Raw genomic sequence first — 20724 nt, forward strand, 5'->3', positions numbered from 1 at the left:
ACAGGTTTTAAGCAAGTGAAGAGGCAGGAAAAGGGAGGAGGGGAGGAAAGAACAAGAGGGAAGGTCTGTGATAGGGCGGAAGGCTGCAGAGATTAAATGACAAAAGGGATAATGGTGCAAGACGAAAGGAGATGGTAATGGGACAAGTAAAGGAGCAAAAGATGGGTCTAGAGGAGGTGTAAATAGGAATAACAGAAACATTACCAACAGTTGCTGTCCAAAAAAATGGGAGCAGTGGTTATGATCTGAAATTGTTGAACTCACTGAGTCCAGAAGGCTGTAAAGTGCTTAAACGAAAGATGAGGTGCTGTTCCTCGAACTTACGTTGAGCTTCATTTCAACAATGTAGGAGGCCGAGGACAGAGAGGTCAGAGTGGGAGTGGAGTAGAGAATTAAAGTGACAGGTGACCGGAAGCTCGGAGTCACACCTGCGGACTGAACAGAGGTGTGCCGCAATCCAATCACCCAATCTGCGTTTGGTCTACCCAATGTATAGGAGACCGCATCATGAGCAGCGAATACAGTACACTAAATTGAAAGAAGTACAGGAAATGCTTGTTAAACGGCACCTAAATATCCGGAATTCTCCATTAACCGGCAAAATTCATATTCCAAAAACAACACCTCAATAACCGGAAATGTTGCCGAGTCCGAGTCTGAGTCTCCCACAGTGGACGAGTTAGTCAGTGGGGGTAGTTCTCCAAACTGCCACTACTCGGCTTCTTGGCGCTGTTGGAAGTCCGAACACCTCAATAACAGGAGTCTGACTCTCCCACGCTGCCGGTAGTCTCTTCCGATCCACCATTTTTCTGTGTGTCTCTCCATCTTTATCGTGAATTATCTCCCCCCATCTTACATTATAGAATTATGTTTGTTAAAAATAGCCTTGGTAGATAACCCTCTCCATCCCGGTCCCGTCAGTGCCGGATACCAAAGAGTTTCCTGTACAAGTAAATCGCTATATCACCTGGAAGGAGTGTTTAGGGCCCTGGATGGTGGGAAGGGAGGAAGTAAAAGAGCAGGTTTTGTATCTCTTGTGCTTGCACGGGAAGGGGAGAAGGGTGTTGGGGGTGATTGATGAGTGGACCAGGGCATCGCGGAGGGAGCGGTCTCTTCGGAATGCTGAAAGGGGAGGGGAGGGGAAGATGTGTTTGGTGGTGGAATCACGCTGGAGATGGCGGAAATGACGGAGGTTGGTCCGTTGAATGTGAAGGCTGGTGGGGTAGAAGGTGAGGACAAGGGGAACAATCTGGGAGTCAGGGGAAGGGGTGAGGGCAGAAGTGCAGGAAATGGAACAGACATGGTCGAGGGCCCTGTCAACCACGGTGGAGGGGATTCCTCGGTTGAGGAAAAAGGAAGACATTTCGGAAGCATTGGTGTGGAAGGTGACATCATCAGAACAGATGCGACAGAAACGGAGAAACTAGGGGAATGGAATAGAGTCCTTACAGGAAGCGGGGTGGGAGGAAATGTAGTCAAGGTAGCTGTGGGAGTCAGTGGACTTATAGTGAATATCAGTTGATAGCCTATCCCCATAAATGGAGACAGAGAAGTTGAGGAAGGGAAGGGAAGAGTCAGAGATGAACCATGTGAAGGCAAGGGAAGGGTGGAAATTGGAAGCAAAATGAATAAAATTTTCCAGTTCGGGGCAAGAGTGGGAAACGGTACTGATACAGTCATCAATGTACCAGAAAAAGAGGTGAGGAAGGGGACCTGAGTAGGACTGGAACAAAGAATGTTACACATATCCCACGAAAAGGCAGGCATAGCTAGGACCCATGCGGGTTCCCATAGCAACACCTTTAATTTGGAGGAAATGAGTGGAATCAAAAGAGAAGTTGTTCAATGTGAGGACAAATTCAGCCAGGCGGAGGAGGGTGGTGGTGGATGGGGCCTCTGCTCAAGGAAGGAGCAGAGCGCTCTCAGGCCATCCTGATGGGGGATGGAGGTGTAGAGGGATTGGGCATCCATAGTGAAAAGGAGATGGTTAGGGCCAGGAAATTGGAAAATGTTGATGTGGCGGTGGGCGTTGGAAGAGTCATGGATGTAGGTTGGAAGAGACTGGACAAGGGGAGAAAAATAAAGTTGAGGAAGGAAGAAATCAGTTCCATGGGGCATTCTGGAGGGGGAGGGTGAACAACCAGTTGTTGTGGTGCATATAGGTACCAACGATATAGGTAAAAAACAGGACGAGGTCCTAAAAGCTGAATATAGGGAGTTAGGAGGTAAATTAAAAAATAGGACTTCAAAGGTAGTAATCTCAGGATTGCTACCAGTGCCACGTGCTAGTCAGAGTAGAAATAGAAGGATATTTCAGATGAATACGTGGCTAGAGGAATGGTGCAAGGGGGAGGGATTCAAATTCCTGGGACATTGGAACCGGTTCTGGGGGAGGTGGGACCAGTACAAACTGGACAGTTTGCACCTGGGCGGGACTGGGACCAATGTCCTAGGGGGAGTGTTTGTTAGTGCTGTTGGGGAAGATTTAAACTAAAATGGCAGGGGGTTGGGAAGCTGTGCAGAGAGACAGAGGAAAGGGAAGCAAGGATAGAAACAAAAGACAGGAAGGAGAAAAGCAAAAGTGGAAGGCAGAGAAATCAAGGGTGTAAATCAAACAGGGCTACAGTAAATAATAATTCTAAAAGGACTGAGAGTGTTAAAAAAACAAGCCTGAAGGCTTTGTGACTTAATGCGAGGAGCATTCGTAATAAGGTGGATGAATTAGCTGCGCAAATAGATGTAAATGGATATGATGTCATTGGAATTACGGAGACATGGCTTCAGGGTGACCAAGGCTGGGAATTTAACATCCAGGGGTATTCAATATTCAGGAAGGACAGGCAAAAAGGAAAAGAAGGTGGGGTAGCATTACTGGTTAAAGAGGAGATTAACACAATAGTAAGGAAGGATATTAGCTCTGATGATGTGGAATCTGTATGGGTAGAGCTGAGAAATACCAATGGGCAGAAAACATTAGTGGGAGTTGTATGCAGACCCCCAAACAGTAATGCTGAAGTTGGGGATGGAATTAAACAGGAAATTAGAGATGCGTGCAATAAGGGCACAGCAGTTATCATTGGAAAGTGGCAAATGTGATACAATTGTTCAAGAAAGAGTATAAGAACAATCCTAGTAATACAGGCCAGTCAGTTTAATAAGAGTGACTTTAATCTACATATAGATTGGGCTAACCAAATTAGTAACAATACTTTGGAGGAGGAATTCCTAGAGTGTATACAGGATGGTTTCCTGGACTAATATGTCGAGGAACCAACTAAAGATCAGGCCATCTTAGACAGGGTATTATGTAACGAGAAAGGATTAATTAGCAATGTTGTTGTGCGAGGCTCCTTGGGGAGGAGCGATCCTAATATGATAGAATTCTTCATTAAGATGGAGAGTGAAGTAGTTGACTCAGAGACTAGGGTCTTGAACTTAAATAAAGGAAACAATGATGGTATGAGGCGCGAGTTGGCTAGGATGGATTGGGGAATGTTACTTAAAGGGTTGATGTTGGATAGGCAATGGCAAACATTTAAAGATCGCATGGATGAACTATAGACTTTGTTCATCCCTGTTTGGCATAAAAATAAAACAAAAAGGATGACTCAACTGTGGCTAACAAGGGAAATTAGGGATAGCATAAGATCCAAGGAGAGGACATATAAATTGGCCAGAAAAAGCAGCAAACCTGAGGATTGGGAGCAGTTTAGGATTCAGCAAAGGAGGACAAAGGGATTAATTAAGAGGGGGAAAATAGAATATGAGAGTAAGCTTTCAGGGAACATAAAAACTGACTATAAAAGCTTCTATAGATATGTGAAGAGAAAAAGATTGGTGAAGTCAAGTGTAGGTCCCTTGCAGTCAGAGTCAGGGGAATTTATAATGGGGAACAAAGAAATGGCAGACCAATTAAATACATACTTTGGTTCTGTTTTCACAAAGGAGGACACAAATAACCTCCCAGAGATGTCGGGGAACATAGGGTCTAATGAGAGGGAGGAATTGAATGAAATCAGTATTTGTAGGGAAATGGTGTTAGGGAAATTGACGGCATTGAAGGCCGATAAATCCCCAGGGCCTGATAATCTACATCCTAGGGTACTTAAGGAAGTGGCCCTAGAAATAGTAGATGCATTGCTGGTCATCTTCCAAAATTCTATAGACTCTGGAATAGTTCCCATGGATTGGAGGGTAGCTAATGTAACCCCACTATTTAAAAAAGGTGGTAGAGAGAAAATGGACCGGTAAGCCTGACATCGGTCGTGGGGAAAATGCTGGAGTCCATTATAAAAGATGTAATAGCAGAGCACTTGGAAAACAGTGACAGGATCGGACAAAGTCAACATGGATTTACAAAAGGTAAATCATGTTTGACTAATCTACTGGAATTTTTTGAGGATGTAACTGGTAGAATAGATAAGGGAGAACCAGTGGATGTGGTGTATTTGGACTTTCAGAAGGCTTTCGATAAGGTCCCGCATAAGAGATTGGCATGCAAAGTTAAAGCACATAGGATTGGGGGTAAGGTACTGACTTGGATAGAGAACTGGTTGGCAGACAGGAAGCAAAGAGTTGAAATAAACGGGTCTTTTTACGAGTGGCAGGCAGTGACTAGTGGGGTACTGCAGGGATCAGTGCTAGGACCCCAGCTATTCACAATATATATTTATGATCTAGACGAGGGAACTAGATGTAATATCTCCAAATTTGCAGATGACACAAAGCTGGGTGGACGTGTGTGCTGTGAGGAGGATGCGGAGAAACTTCATTATGATTTGGACAGGTTGGGTGATTGGGCAGATGCATAGCAGATGCAGTATAATGTGGATAAATGCGAGGTTATCCACGTTGGTGGCAAAACAGGAAGGCAGATTATTATCTGAATGGCAATAGATTGGGAAAAGGGGAATTGCAACGAGACCTGGGTGTCCTTGTGCACCAGTCGCTGAAGGTAAGCATGCAGGTGCAGCAGGTGGTTAAGAAGGCAAATGGTATGTTGGCCTTCATAGCGAGAGGATTCGAGTACAGGAGCAAGGATGTCTTGCTGCAGTTGTACAGGGCCTTGGTGAGACCACACCTTGAGTATTGTGTGCAGTTTTGGTCACCTTATCTGAGGAAGGATGTTCTTGCCATGGAGGGAGTGCAGCGAAGATTCACCAGACTGATACCTGGGATGGCAGGAATGACGTATGAAGAGAGATTGGGTCAATTAGGCTTATATTCACTAGCGTTTAGAAGAATGAGAGGGGATCTCATTGAAACTTATAAAATTCTAACAGGACTAGACAGACTAGCTGCAGGAAGGATGTTCCCGATTGCGGGGGAGTCCAGAACCAGGGGTCACAGTCTAAGGATAAGGGGTAAGCCATTTAGGACTGAGATGAGGAGGAATTTCTTCACCCAGAGAGTGGTGAACCTGTGGAATTCTCTACCACAGAAGGCAGTTGAAGCCAACTTATTAAATATATTCAAGAATGAGTTAGATATATTTCGTAAGTCTAAAGGGATCAAGGGATATGGGGAGAAAGCAGGGACAGGGTACTGAATTTGAATGATCAGCCATGATCTCATTAAATGGCAGAACAGGCTCGAGGGGCTGAATGGCCTACTCCTGCTCCTATCTTCTATGTTTCTATGTTTCTATGTTAAGAACAGGTTGAAACGATGAGTCTACTAGGGCAGCCGTTTGTTGATCTTGGGAATGAGGTAGAAATGGGCAGTGCGGGGTTGGGAGACTATGAGGTTGGAGGCCATGGAGGGAAGACCTCCAGAGGAGATGAGGTCAGTGACAGTCTTGGAAACGTTGGTTTGATGTTCAGCAGTGAGGTCATGATCTAGGGGGAGGTAGGAGGAGGTGTCAGAGAGTTGGTGTTCAGCTTCTGCTAGGTAGAGGTCAGTTCGCCAAACAACAAGAGCACCACCTTTTTTAGTAGGTTTGATAACAATGTTAGGGTTGGGTCTGCGAGAACGGAGTGCTGCAAGTTCAAAGGGATTAGATTAGAGTGAGTGAGAGGAATAGAGATATAGAGATGGCCAATGTCACACAGTTCCCAATGAAAAGAACTAGAGAGGATAAGAGGATAGTGGGAGGGGTCCAGGCAGACTGAGAATTCTGAAGATGGGAGAAAGGGTTCACTGTGCAAGGGGAAGACTCCTGGCCAAAGCAGTGTGCGCAAAGGTGAAGGCAATGGAAGAGCTCAGCAGTGAGCTGGGGCCATAAGGGGTTGAAGCTAAGGCCTTTGCTGAGGACTGATCATTTGGAATCAGAAAGGGGAAGGTCAGAGGGGATAGTGAAATCACAGCAAGGAATGAGATTGGAAATGGGATGGGGTCAGAGGAAAGTGACGCCTGAGGGCACTCCGCTTCTTCCTTGAACAGAGGCCCAACCAGTCCCCATCCACCACCACCCTCCTCCACCTGGCTGAACTTGTTTTCACATTGAACAACTTCTCCTTTGACTCCACTCACTTCCTCCAAATAAAAGGTGTTGCTATGGGAACCCACTTGGGTCCCAACTATGCTTGCCTTTTCGTGGGATATGTGGAACATTCTTTGTTCTAGTTCTACTCAGGTCCACTCCCTTACCTCTTTTTCCTGTACAATGATGACTGTATTAGCGCCATTTCCTGCTCTTGACTTGAGCTGGAAAATTTAATTTACATTGCTTCCAATTCAATACCATCACTCAGCTTCACATGGTCCATCTGTGACTCTTCCCTTCCTTTCCTCGATTTCTCTATCTCCATTTCTGGAGACCAATATTCACTATAAGCCCACTGACTCCCACAGCTACCTTGACTACATTTCCTCCCACCCTGCTTCATGTAAGGACTCAATTCCATTCTCCCTGTTTATCCGTCTCCGCCGCTGACGATGCCACCTTCCACACCAATGCTTCCGATATGTCTTCCTTTTTCCTCAACTGAGGATTTCCCTCTACCGTGGTTGACATGGCCCTCGACCTTATACTTTCCATTTCCCACACTTCTGCCCTCAACCCTTCCCCTCCCTCCCAGAACCACAATATCATTCCCCTTGACCTCCCTTCCACCCCACCAGCCTTCACATTCAACGGATCATCCTCTGCCAATTCTGCCACCTCCAGGCTGATCCCACCACCAAACACATCTTCCCCTTCCCTCCCCTTTCAACATTCCAAAGGAACTGCTCCCTCCGCGATACCCTGGTCCACTCTTCAATGACCCCCAACACCCCTCCCCTTCCTACGACATCTTCCCGTGTAAGCACCGGAGATGCAACACCTGCCCTTTTATCTCCTCCCTTCCCACCGTCCAGGGCCCCAAACACTCCTTCCAGGCAGTGGAAGGTGCCGTAGGAAGGGGAGGGGTGTTGGGGGTGATTGAAGAGTGGACCAGGGTGTCGCGGAGGGAGCCGTTCCTTCAGATGAAATGTATCTCAGACTGTTAAGAGAGGTAAGAGAGGAAATAGCAGAGGTTCGTACCATAATTTTTCAACCATCTCTGGCTACAGGTGTGGTGCCGGAGGAGTGGAGGACTGCTAATGTGGTACCGTTGTTTAAAAAGAGAGAAAGTGATAGACCGAGTAATTGGAGTCCACTCAGCCTAACCTCGGTGGTGGGGAAATTATAGGAAAAAATTCTGAGGGACAGGATAAATCTTCATTTGGAAAGACAGGGATTAATCAGGAACAGTCAGCATGGATTTGTTAAGGGAAGGTCGTGTCTGACTAACTTAATTGAATTTTTGGAGGAGTTAACAAGGAGGGTCGATGAGGGTAGTGTATTTGATGTAGTCTATATGGATTTTAGCAAGGCTTTTGATAAGGTCCCACATGGCAGACTTACGAGGATGTTGCCTGGGCTGGGAATTTTAGCTATGAGGAAAGATTGGATAAGCTGGGGTTGTTTTCTTTGGAACAGAGGAGGCTGAGGGAGACCTAATTGAGGTGTATAAAATTATGAGGGGCCTAGATAGAGTGGATTGGAAGGAACTATTTCCCTTAGCAGAGGGGTCGATAAACAGTGGGTATAGATTTAAAGTAATTGGTCAGAGGTTTAGAGGGGATTTGAGGACAAATGTTTTCACCAGAGGGTTGTGGGGGTCTGGAACTCACTGCCTGAAAGGATGGTAGAGGCAGAAACTCTCTTCACATTTAAAAAGTACTTGGATATGCACTTGAAGTGCTATAACCTATAAGGATAGGGACCAAGTGCTGGAAAGTGGGATTAGGGTGGATAGCTCTTTGTCGGCTGGTATGGACAAGATGGGCCAAATGGCCTCCTTCTGTGCTGTAAATTTCTATGATTCTATGATTCAGGTGAAGCAGTGATTAACTTATACTTCTTTCAATTTAAGAATACCATATTTGCTGTTCACGATGCGGTCTCCTCTACAGTGGGGAGACCAAACACAGATTGGGTGACCACTTTGCAGAACACCTCCATTCAGTCTGTAAGCGTGACCCCGAGCTTCCGGTCACCTGCCACTTTAATTCTCTGCTCCACTCCCACTCTGACCTCTCTGTCTTTGGCCTCCTACACTGTTCCAATGAAGCTCAATGTAAGCTCGAAGAACAACACTACATCTTAGGCACTTTACAGCCTTCTGGAATCAACATTGAGTTCAACAATTTCAGATCGTAACCTCTGCCCCCATTTTTTCGGATGGCAGTTGTTGATGATTCTGCTATTCCCATTTACACCGCATCTAGACCCATCTTTTGTTTCTTTACTTGTTCCATTACCATCTCCTTTTGCCTCGCACCATCATCCTTTATGTCTTTTAATCTCTGCAACCTTCCACCCTATCACAGACCTTCCCTTTTGTTCTTTCCTCCCCTCCTCCCTTTCCCTGCCTCTGCACTTGCTTAAAACTTGTTATATCTCTAACTTTTTTCAGTTCTGATGAAAAATCATCGACCTGAATCATTAACTCTGTTTCTCTCTCTCAACAGATGCTGCCTGACCAGTAGAATTAAATACGTTGCTGTGTGGCAGAACCACTGAATGACTCTGGCTAACTCTATATAATTCTCTTTAATGATGTTCTAACACCAGCCTAAACCTGTATCATTGTGTTAGGCATTACTGTGTTTTGTATATAGAGTTTGCATGTACGGGGCGTGGCCCCTTTAAGAGCGCGGGAAAACGCGGGCAAATGCGATGACGTCACGTCGCAAACCACGGGACTGCCCAGGCAGTCCTTGTGGCATCTCCGTTGAGTAAAGACCTGTTTGATTGTTCTCTTGCGTCGATCTCCGTTATTCGTAGGAATTCGTTAATTCCTACATTGGTGACCCCGTTTTTGTGAACGTTTTCACAAAAGAAGAGCACAGCATGGAAGCAAACGCCGTTTCGCTGAAGCTACCGTAGTTCTGGGAGCAGCAAGCGCCCTCGTGGTTTATTCAGGTCGAGGCCCAGTTCGCCCTGAGGAACATCGATGCGGATCAGACCAAGTATCTTTATGTGGTCTCCGCTCTCGACAGCTCTACCGCCTCTCGGATTGTCAGCCTCCTCGAAAACCCCCCAATGGAGCGCAAGTATGAAACCCTCAAAGCGCGGTTACTGCAGGTTTTTGGGCTCACGAAATCGGAGCGCGCCCATCAATTACTCGCTATGCCCGGGCTCAGGGACTCCAAGCCTTCAGAATTCATGAGCCAAATGCTCACACCCCTGGGCCCTGGCCAGATCTGAAGTTGAAGACTGCGCAACACTCGCTGCGGAGGCTGACAAAATTTTTGCTGTAACTCGGCAGTACTGCGCCGCCACGAGGCACCCATCCCCCGCAGACGCCGTCCCAGCTCGTCAGCCTGCTGGACTGTGTTTCTACCACGCGCAGTTCGGCGCGAAGGCGAAGCGTTGCCGCCCTCCCTGCAGTTTTCCCCAAAAACAACAACTAACACTGCGACCACCAAGGAACGGGTCTAACAGGCACCCCGCGGCCGCGATGACGATCGGCAACGCGGGAAAATTGCTGTTCATCACCGATACTCTCTCCGGTCGTCATTTTCTGTGCGACACCGGAGCGCAGTGCAGCATTTTACCCGCATCCGCCCTTGATGTGCAGACGGGGAATCACGGCCCCACCCTTGAAGCGGCCATTGGCAGAGCAATTCGGACCTTCGGCAGACGGCGAGTGGAGGTGTGCCTCGGGGGGCAATGTTTTCACTGGGATTTTGTTACGGCCAAAGTTTCCCAGCCCCTCCTCGGCGTGGATTTCCTGTGTGCCAACAGCCTCCTGGTTGACGTCAGGAACCGGCGGCTGATCAACGCGGCAACTTTTCATTCTCTTCCGTGTTAAGTTTTCATTCTCTTCCGTGTTCCTGACTCCTGATGAGTTCGCTCGCCTGCTCGGCGAATTCCCCGACCTGACACAACCCACGTTCCCCTCCACAGCCATGAAACATGGTATGGAACACCACATCACCACCAATGGCCCCCTGGTCTACGTGTGGGCCCGGCGCCTGGAACCTGGCAAGCTGGCGGTCGCAAAGGCGGAGTTCGCAACCATGGAACGGTTAGGGATTATTCGCCAGTCGATTAGTCCCTGGTCTTCACCCCTCCATATCGTCCCGAAGCCTGGCGGCAGATGGCGGCCATGCAGCGACTACCGACGCCTAAACGACGCCACCACTCCCGATCGGTACCCGATCCCCCATATCCAGGATTTCTCTGCCCATTTGGCAGGGAACACCGTGTTCTCTAAAGTCGACCTCGTCCGGGGCTACCACCAGGTCCCAGTTCATCCACAAGACGTCCAGAAGACCGCAGTCATCACCCCATTCGGCCTCTTCGAGTTTTTACGAATGCCGTTTGGGTTAAAGAACGCCGCCCAGGCTTTCCAATGCCTGATGGACTCCGTGCTGCGGGACCTCAAGCTCCTCTTCGTCTACCTGGATGACATTCTAATTGCCAGTCCTACTAAGGAAGAACATACCTGTCACCTACGCACCCTTTTTCGATGCCTCAGCCAACACGGCCTGATTATCAACCCGGCCAAGTGTCAGTTTGGCCTGCACCAAATTGACTTCCTGGGGCATCGCATTACCTCAGAGGGAGCGGTTCCTTTACCTTCGAAGGTAGAGGCGGTGACATCCTTTCCACGCCCGCAGAACATAAAGGCCCTGCAGGAATTCCTAGGCATGGTAAACTTTTACCACCGTTTCGTGCCTAAGGCGGCACTACTCATGCAGCCCCTGTATGAGGCCCTCAAGGGCAAGACTGGCAAGAACCCGCTAGACTGGACGGATGACATGGCCCGAGCGTTCACCGACACCAAAAGCACCTTAGCCAACGCGACTATGCTGGCGCACCCGCTGCCAGGAGCCACCATCGCCCTCACCACCGACGCGTCGGACTACGCAGTCGGTGCCGTGCAACAGCAGTGGGTGAACGGGATGTGGCAGCCGTTGGCATTCTTCAGCCGTCAACTACGGCAGAATGAGAGAGCATACAGCACGTTCGACCGGGAGTTGCTCGCCCTTTTTCTGGCCATCCGCCATTTTCGGTTCCTTCTGGAAGGACGTCCTTTCACCGCCTTTGTGGACCATAAGCCGCTGACCTTTGCAATGTCCAAGACCGCCGAACCGTGGTCAGCCCGACAGCAGCGTCAACTGACCTACATATCCGAATTCACCACAGATATACGGCACGTGGCCGGTAAGGACAACCTGGTGGCAGACTGCCTCTCCAGCGCGTTTGTCAATACGGTTCATTTGGGCATCGACTACGCCCTCATGGCAGCTGACCAAGCCTCAGACCTGGAAGTCCAAGCTTACAGAACGGTCATCACTGGCCTCCAGTTGGCTGACGTCAAGTTCCATTCGGCAGATACCACGCTGTTGTGTGACGTCTCCATACAGGATCCTTGCCCTGTCGTGCCGGTCGTCTGGCGCCGCAAAGTGTTCGACGCCATACATGGGTTGTCACACCCTGGAATGAAGGCCTCTCAGAAACTGATGTCAGCGAAATTTGTATGGCATGGCATGCATAAGGATGTTCGCGACTGGGCCAACACCTGCGTGGTTTGCCAAAAGGCCAAGGTACAGCACCACATCAAAGCTCTGTTGGCCGCCTTCACAGTTCCGGAGCGACGTTTTGACCATGTCAACGTAGACCTGGTAGGACCACTCCCACCCTCCCATGGTTTTTCACACATCCTGACCATGGTTGACCGCACCACCAGATGGCCAGAGGCGGTCCCCCTGTCATCCACTACTTCGGCGGACGTGGCCAGGGCATTCATTTCCTCCTGGATCGCCCGTTTCGGAGTGCCCGCAGATATTTCGTCGGACAGGGGACTGCAGTTTTCCTCCGAACTCTGGAATGCAGTGGCCCAAGGACTCGGTGTCAAATTACACCACACCACAGCCTACCACCCACAGGTGAGTGGCCTCCGCGAACGTTTCCACCACTCAATGAAAGCTGCCCTGAGGGCCAACCTCCAGGACGCTGGATGGGCAGACAAGCTACCGTGGGTCCTGTTGGGCCTTCGCACGGCCCCCAAAGAAGACCTTCACTCTTCATCAGCAGAACTCGTGTATGGTCAGCCGCTGCGAGTCCCAGGGGACTTCCTACCAACATCGACGGAGCCCTGGTCCGCGTCTGCCCAGCTTGCTAGTCACCAAGAGGCGGCCAGATGTTTCGCACCGGTGCCCACTTCGCACCACGGGCTGCAGAGGTCACACATTCCCACGGAGCTTCACAAAGCTGAATACGTTTTTATTCGCCATGACGCACATAGGGATCCGCTCAAGGCCCCATATACCGGTCCCTTCCGCGTGTTGGAAGCAGGGGACAAAACCTTCACGATAGATGTCGGTGGTAAACTGGACCACATTTCGGTCGACCGCTTAAAGCCAGCACAGTTGGACCTTGACCGCCCCGTCGAGACAGCACAACCGCCGAGACGGGGTCGGCCACCCATCGTGGTTACGGCAGACCAAGTGCGACCGCCCGCCAGACCGCCAGCCGCCCTGCAGCCTCCGCCTCGAGAGTACAGGAGTCGTTCTGACAGGCTCGTCAGACCCCCACACCGTTTGACTTTGTCCGTTAAAACGAATTCTGGGGGGGCGCGTGTGGCAGAACCACTGAATGACTCTGGCTAACTGTATATAATTCTCTTTAACGATGTTCTAACACCAGCCTAAACCTGTACCATTGTGTTAGGCATTACTGTGTTTTGCCTATAGAGTTTGCATGTACGGGGTGTGACCCCTTTAAGAGTGCGGGAAAACACGGGCAAACGCAATGACGTCACATCGCAAACCACGGGACTGCCCAGGCAGTCCTCGTGGCATCTCCGTTGAGTAAAGACCTGTTTGATTGTTCTCTTGCGTCGATCTCCGTTATTCGTAGGAATTCGTTAATTCTTACAGCTGCACACATAATAAAACATATAAGGGCCAGGTTTATGAAGGAATGCTCCCAGCACGGAGACCTGCCTGCTGGGATCTCCTATTGGGAAACTGAGGACATACTACAGGCTAGAGTTTCTGCTATGTCCTGTTGAAATTGAAGTGTATATCAGGAAACCATGGGCGGGATTCCCAATTGGTGCCCCAACCCACAATTTCCTGAAATGCACATCTAGCAGTTAAGGCCACTTCCCAGAAACTAGTATTCATTTAATTGGCCTTATATTCTTAAAGCATTCTGTTTAACCTCATTGCCAAAGCATTATCACAACCTCATAGTTTATTTTAATGTTTTCTTTAGGGGAAACTGGATTGGGGAAGCGCCATACAAAGTCGGAGTGCCATGCTCAGCCTGCCCACCCAGTTATGGAGGAGTCTGCAGCAACAATCAATGCTTCCCACGAGTAACCTCAAACTACCTATATTGGTTCAAGTGATCGGTTAGGTTTAAGGAATATGTTAGCAAAGTCGCATTAGGATTGCTCAACAGAGGTACTAGTCAGCTGAAGACACTTTGCAGAACATATGTTCATTAATATACCCATTATTATTACTGAAAATTTTGCCTTAAAGATATCATCTTACAAAACACTTAATATTATCATTGTACTGCTTTTAACTTTCACTGAGTTAGCTCTTATAGAAGTACAAATTTATTATAGCAACACAAGGCACTGTATGAAGAAAAACAGCATGATACTTCAGAATATTGCAACCTTTTTATTTACAGGTGAGAATAGAAAGCAGTTTACAGCAAGTTTTGTGCATGGATATGGTACAGTATTACTGAGTTGGACAAACAGTCCATTATTTATCCATAATGGGTATGTATCAGTTTGCACCTTGGTTACTGGTAAAACTAGCAGGACAGTTAGATGAGCTAAGGGACTTGCTTGTAGAAAACAGTAATTATAGTAAATTTAATCATCTCTGCTCTGAATAACTGTGGCAGTCTATTAAAGCTTCTCATGGTGCTAAACATTTTATTTTAAAAAACATTCCATAATTCAGGCATAACTGTAAGGTACTTAGCTAAGATATTAAAATATGGAAAAAATATCAAGCAATTGATAAGGGTGCTAGAGATCACTATGATCAATATTTTGATCACTTGCATATTTTCCTGTAACAATGGGAATTTATAAACTGTAGCTCTAAGCAGCTCAAACATACAAATACATCTGTAGTTTCAGGTAGCACATGAGCAGGCTCTTGTGCCAAAAACAAATTACTTACATTTCTACAACATTTACAGAGGATTCCACTCACTGTCATCTAACATTGTCTCTGACTGCATGATTACCTTTTTCCTCCCCTGACGTCACAAATCTTTATTTTTACTAGATCCTCATTGTTTTATTTCATATACAATGTGTTGCTAATTTTGACAATGCCATTTTTCCACTAAATGTCAACAACAAATGCATTTATATAGTTTCTTTAATGTAGTAAAACGTCCCAAGGCACTTCACAGGTCAATGTGCACTTTCATATAATAACAACTTTAATGCCAAACCAGTGCACAAATGTACACAACTCACTCTAAATGGAGATGATCATCAAAATTTCTGTGAAATCCCAGAGACAGAATTTGTGGAAGGTGACGCTTACAGCAAATGCTGTGGGTCGTTTTTGTGAGGAAGAGTCAGTCATATTGAAATCAAAGCTTGTATTCTCGCTTTGTGCTTATCATTCTTGGCTGCTTGGTTTTATCTTTAGAAATCCCAATCATAATTAAAATAAAGGAGAACAAAAAGTGGTTTGCAACATGTATAACATTCTTGTTAACATTCCCAGTTATCAGGGACATTACACATGGAAATAAATAAATCACAAACAATGACCACTTGAGCAGGCAAAGGCTGATTACTTAGGTATGTTCTCAGTTTGATGCAGGTTGCATTTATGTAACTTATACACAATGGCCTGGAGTTCCCGCTCGGTTGCGCTTTTTTTTGCGCAATTTGCCCAAAATCGGCGAAACCAGTGCAAAAGATAGCTGAAGTTTAAGCACAAATTACATTCAGCACAACTTGAGTTTCCGCACTGGTTTAAAAAATGCTAGAATCTGTCCATGCCCACAGATCGAAATAATCACCATTGTTACTTTCCACTAATCGCGCTCATTTGCAGGCCTTCGAGGAGGCTCCAAAAATGAAGCTGCTTTTAGGCAGAAGGACACTAATAGGCACGTTTTAAAAGCTTTTGAATATAATTTGTTTTTAATATACTAAGCAACTGACTACTGTGCACCAATATAACTGGCAAATGGTTCTGTATAGTTTTTTGAAGTCATTTTCAGTTATTTAAAACTGGGTTACTCACAAGTGGTGGACTAGACACTGATTAAAATGCCTATTTTTTGTGATAAGCCCATTTTCAGCTGTATTAATAAAACTGCACCAAGCTACCACTCATAAATATATCAAGGAATATTTTTTAAAGCAAATTTTTTTTAAAAATTACGTTCTGAAACGCTGCCCGATTGCGGTGTTTCATGGCAGATTTTGCATTCGGCGATATGCAAATGAGTTTGAGCAGCAACTTGAGAAAAAGAACACATCTCAAAACAAGGGCAATTTTGGGTGCGATTTGTGCCTGGATCGCCCATTGCGCACAAAGCGGAAACTCTATCCCAATGTATCTTGTTGCTGGCTGAGTAATTCCAGTCCTAATGAAGCATACAGGTTAAGCCCTTGTGAATGGGAATAACTGAAATTGTGCAATACTTATTTATCTGAATAGGTGATGCAAATTAGTGTGTTTTGGCAACGTGAGTATATTTGTGATTTTCTACACAAATGATATATTGAAGGATTTATTAAAGGCTAAGGTATTGTGAAAATTTTGATAATAACGCTTGATACATTTATGACATTATGGGCTAAATTTGAAAACAATTTTGTCTCCAGTGAGTAGCTGAGCCTGTAGATAACAGGCTCATTTTTAATGTGGAAGCAAGTCATTCTCGGTTCTGAAGGACTGCCTAAGAGAAGGAGATAACAGGAAGGCCCCAGGTTGGATCCACAGTTTGTGTTACGTTAGCTGATCTCGCTTGGGGCAACAGTTATAATTATCTTCACTATTACTAGGTAACGGAGGGAACATTGCTGGATGTGCGCATTTGTGGACATCAGGTGAGAACAAGAGCAGGCTGAGCTGTGAAGGCTCTTCCCTCTGCAGAAGATTAGCTTGACAATGATTACTGGTGAGGCTTATCCATGAATAATTGGCACCTGGAGGAGATACCAGTTTGCACGTTGTATTGTATTCCAGATGGGAGTCAATGCCTTCAGGAGAGGAGAAAGTTAGCAGACAAAATTGATGAGGAGAAAATTAAAAACTGCATTGTAACAGAAATGTCTTTGCTCTACATTTTCTTTCATGGCATGAATCATTTAACATTCCTCCATTTGCGGCAGTATATCGCCTTTGCTGTGCACCATGAAAGAGGGAGCAGAGACTAACTTAATGCAGTGAAAAACACTGACAAAACATTTTAAAATGAATCTGACAATGGTACAGTTGTGACAATTGTGGTGTAGAATCCTGCACTGTTCTGTGGAGTACTGACAATTTATAAAAGAAACACTCAGTAACAAATCCACTCACATGCGTTCAATTTTGAGGGATTAGGAATGAGTTTTTTTTTAAACTATCTTTATGTCTGGGGCAGGGATGAATAAAATGGGTGGAGCCTCTTGTGTTGCTTCATGTGAGGCCAATTCCTGTTTTTCTGGAATTTTTGTATGCAGATTCAAACGTGTTGGAAATCCACACAAATTAGCTTTTTAATATTTACTAGCACAAATTAGTACCACTGAATGGAATAAAACCAGGCAGGGTGTGTCAGCGCCTATACAAACTCCGTTGGAGAGTAATTATTTTGCCAATGTTTTGCTTTAAAACTACACGTTAGAAAAAAAATCATAAAAAATTTATAGGGGCAGCGAATAGGAAATGAGTGTGTTTGCTTGAAAGAACCTTCAGCTCTTTCATCTGGCTACTGCACACCTCAGGTTTAACTTTTGTTTATTTGAAGGACATACTTTTGTTGACAGTCACAGAACTAAGAGTTATTACTTACAGGTTTCATCCATTATATTTCACAGATACATTGGGGGGAATTTTAAACCCCCACCCTGCCCAGCTGAAACCGGGCATGGGGCAATTAGAATGGAATGGGAGAGTTGCCCACTGGCCTCCCAGCCTGATCCTGCCGACTGCAATTTTAAATAGCAAACACCAAGGATACCTGCCCAAAGCCGGCAGGTTCCTTATGTAAATATGCAGATTGAGTCCCAATGGTGCAATATTAACCCTAGGCCTGTGCGGGGAAGTCAAACTTGCCAGGCACAGGAGCCAGGCCAGAATAGGACCAGCAAGGTAGGTTTTTTAAACATTTTATTTTGGTTTCCTTGTGGGTCAGAAGTTGCAAGAGTGCAACACCCCCACCCCCTCCCACCCCCCCGGGCTCCACAAGGAACCTTGTGTCGCCACTGCTCTGTGTTTCCCTCCCCCGATCAGGATCACTTCCGACCCTTGGGTTTTTAAAGCCCCTGTATTTTCAAATTTAAACAGGGCATCTAAATAGAAAGGCATAATAAGGTACAATTCTATTTTTAAATACAAAATTTAAAAAGAATGCAAAATAGTCAGCATAGAAATTTTGAGTTAATCTACAAAAATATACATTTCACCCAGTTTACACAAAACTTAAATCAGCCTTAAAATTACGCCGTGTGATAGTATCATATGAGCGCTTAATGCATTTCACTACAATTCCTTCTCTGCTTTTTTAGCAGAGGTGACAACCAATTTATCTTAAACATGTTCATTTCTCTACTAAAATAACAAAATAATGCCAGAGTTGGAAATTACGGGTGCATTGGGGTCATTTTAAGCGAGTGGGCAATAAGGTGGCAGATGGAGTATAATGTGGGGAAATGTGAGGTTATTCACTTTGATAGTAAGAATAGAAAAACAGAATATTTTTTAAATGGTGAGAAACTATTAAATGTTGGTGTTCAGTGAGATTTAGATGCCCTCGTACAGGAAACACAGAGAGTTAGCATGCCGGTACAGCAAGCAATTAGGAAGGCAAATGGCATGTTGGCCTTTATTGTAAGGGGGTTGGAGTACAAGAATAAGGAAGTCTTGCTACAATTGTACGGTGCTTTGGCAAGACCACTCCTGGAGTACTGTGCACAGTTTTGGTCTCCTTATCTGAGGGAGGACATACTTGTCTTAGAGACTGTGCAACGAACGTTCAGTAAATTAATCCCTTGAATGAGAGCGTTGTCCTATGAGGAGAGATTGAGTAGATTGGGTCTATACTCTCTGGAGTTTAGAAGAATGAGAGGTGATCTCATCAAAACATATAAGATTCTGAGGGAGATTGACTGAGTAGATGCTGAGAGATTGTTTCCCTGGCTGGAGAGTCTGTAACTAGGGGGCATAGTCTCAGGATAAGGGGTCAGCCATTTAGGACTGAGATGAGGAGGCATTTCTTCATACAAAGGGTTGTAGATGCTGACTCGAGTATATTCAAGGCTGGCTTACATAGATTTTTGAACTCTAGGTGAATTAAGGGATATGGGGATCGGGCGGGAAAGTGAAGTTGAGGTCGAAGATCAGCCATGATCGTATTGAATGGCGGAGCAGGTTCGAGAGGCTATATAGCCTACTCCTGCTCCTAATTCTTAGGTTCTTATGTTCTTATTTAGCTTTTGGCGACAGAAAAAATTGTGAAAGGCGGCCAATCCGATATCTTCCCATTTACATTATCGCCAAAGTTAAAATTACCTTTGTATCTGTTATCTCACAGCATAATTTCAAAGCAATAGCCATAAGCAAGAAAATAGGGCCCGATACCGGTAGCATTAGTTAACTAACAAAACTGAGCTTATTCCAAAATGAAGTAAATTATCTGGCAACTGGTACTCTCATCTAAGCAATAAAAGCATATGTTGGTTAATTTTATTTCACTCTACATTGCATTGTACTGTACTGTACTGTACCAAACATACTAATATTATTAATTGTGTTTGTATTTAAAATATTTTTAAAGATGGGTACTTAAGCTGCAACACTGTATGTACATCATCCACCTTGAAATCCACATACTAATATCTATGGAAAAGCTGATTGTTGAAATATTAAAATAATGATCTTGTATTTCAACTGTTTTCCATGAGTGGTAAATAAAAGGTTATGAAAAATAGTTTTTAAAGTACTTTGCCTTACATAATCCAAAATGTATCAGTTATTGGTGAAGTGGAGGTGCACCTTTCGAAGGAGGCAGTGGGGAGCGAGTTACTGAGATAGCAGGCTTGCCAATGTCGTCCAAGCGCTGTCAGCCTCACCATTATTCTTATCACAAAATCTGACCTGTTATATTGCCCTGTCATTGTACAGTACGGCAATTTTCAGTAATTGAGATTTCTAATTCCAGATTTAAAGAAGTTATATATTTTGTAAATAGCATGATTTAATTTATCCATTGAATTGAATGTTGTTTCTTGTAATGCTTTCATTAAGGATTTTATTTCAATGTTTTGACTCAATAGCCTAAAAATTGGATGTGGCCATGAAACGGGCAGTGTTAAGGCCCAATAGGCGAGAAATTTGTGGGCTTTGCGCCGCTTCATAGCGCCCTTAAATGGCGCTAAATCGGTGGCTGCTGCTCTTTCACCAGCTGGTGGCGTGTCCCGCAGCGGCCGTCAATTTGGTCCCTACCTTTGCGCTGCCGGTAACTGGCAGCCCCATCCTGAACAAAATCAGTGTGCAATGCCGACTTAACATCACAAACGCGAACTTCGACCCTAGCGCTGAGAAGACAGAACTTGCTGCAAATACTCAGCAGGTCAGGCAACGTTCTTGGAGAGAGAAACAGAGCTCACGTCTCAAGTCGATGCTGCCTGACCAGCTGAGTATTTCCAGCATTTTATGTTGTCATTTCAGATTTACAGCATCCGCTCACAGAGTGAAGAGAAAGACACAGAAAAGGAGAAAGCCGAAGAGGAGATAGCAGAAAATGAGGAAGCAGACGGAAGGATGCATCCTAGACCAGCCATTTGTGGCCGGGATATCCGGGATGGAACCATTTGCCTGTGGTCCCAGTGACCACAACCCCAATTCCACTTTCAGCATTAGTCCCACACCTTACCTTCCATCTGTTACTGACCATCACAGTGTCCTCTTGGCCACGATGCTAAAATAAAAGCCACCACAAAGCAAACTTTTAAATCCAACTTTATACATCTATCCATCCAATGTGACATCAAGAAATCAACTCATCACCCGTATGCATTCTTTTAGTGACTC

At 45.6% G+C, this 20724-nt stretch overlaps 1 protein-coding gene across 1 annotated transcript in view; it reads left to right on the forward strand.

The window, feature by feature from the left end:
* LOC147114992 (peptidase inhibitor 15-like) overlaps positions 1-19680 on the forward strand; it is an 81651-nt gene extending 61971 nt beyond the window's left edge. Inside the window, exon 5 of the mRNA XM_085993186.1 lies at positions 13700-19680. Coding sequence (XP_085849312.1) covers positions 13700-13835 — 136 coding nt within the window. The 3' untranslated portion in view covers positions 13836-19680. The remainder of the gene's footprint in view (positions 1-13699) is intronic.
* The last annotated feature ends 1044 nt before the right edge of the window (positions 19681-20724 follow it).

This window comes from Somniosus microcephalus, chromosome 7 (genome assembly GCF_052327205.1).
Source record: "Somniosus microcephalus isolate GS21.2 chromosome 7, FLI_Smic_1.0, whole genome shotgun sequence".
Classification (NCBI taxonomy): domain Eukaryota; kingdom Metazoa; phylum Chordata; class Chondrichthyes; order Squaliformes; family Somniosidae; genus Somniosus; species Somniosus microcephalus.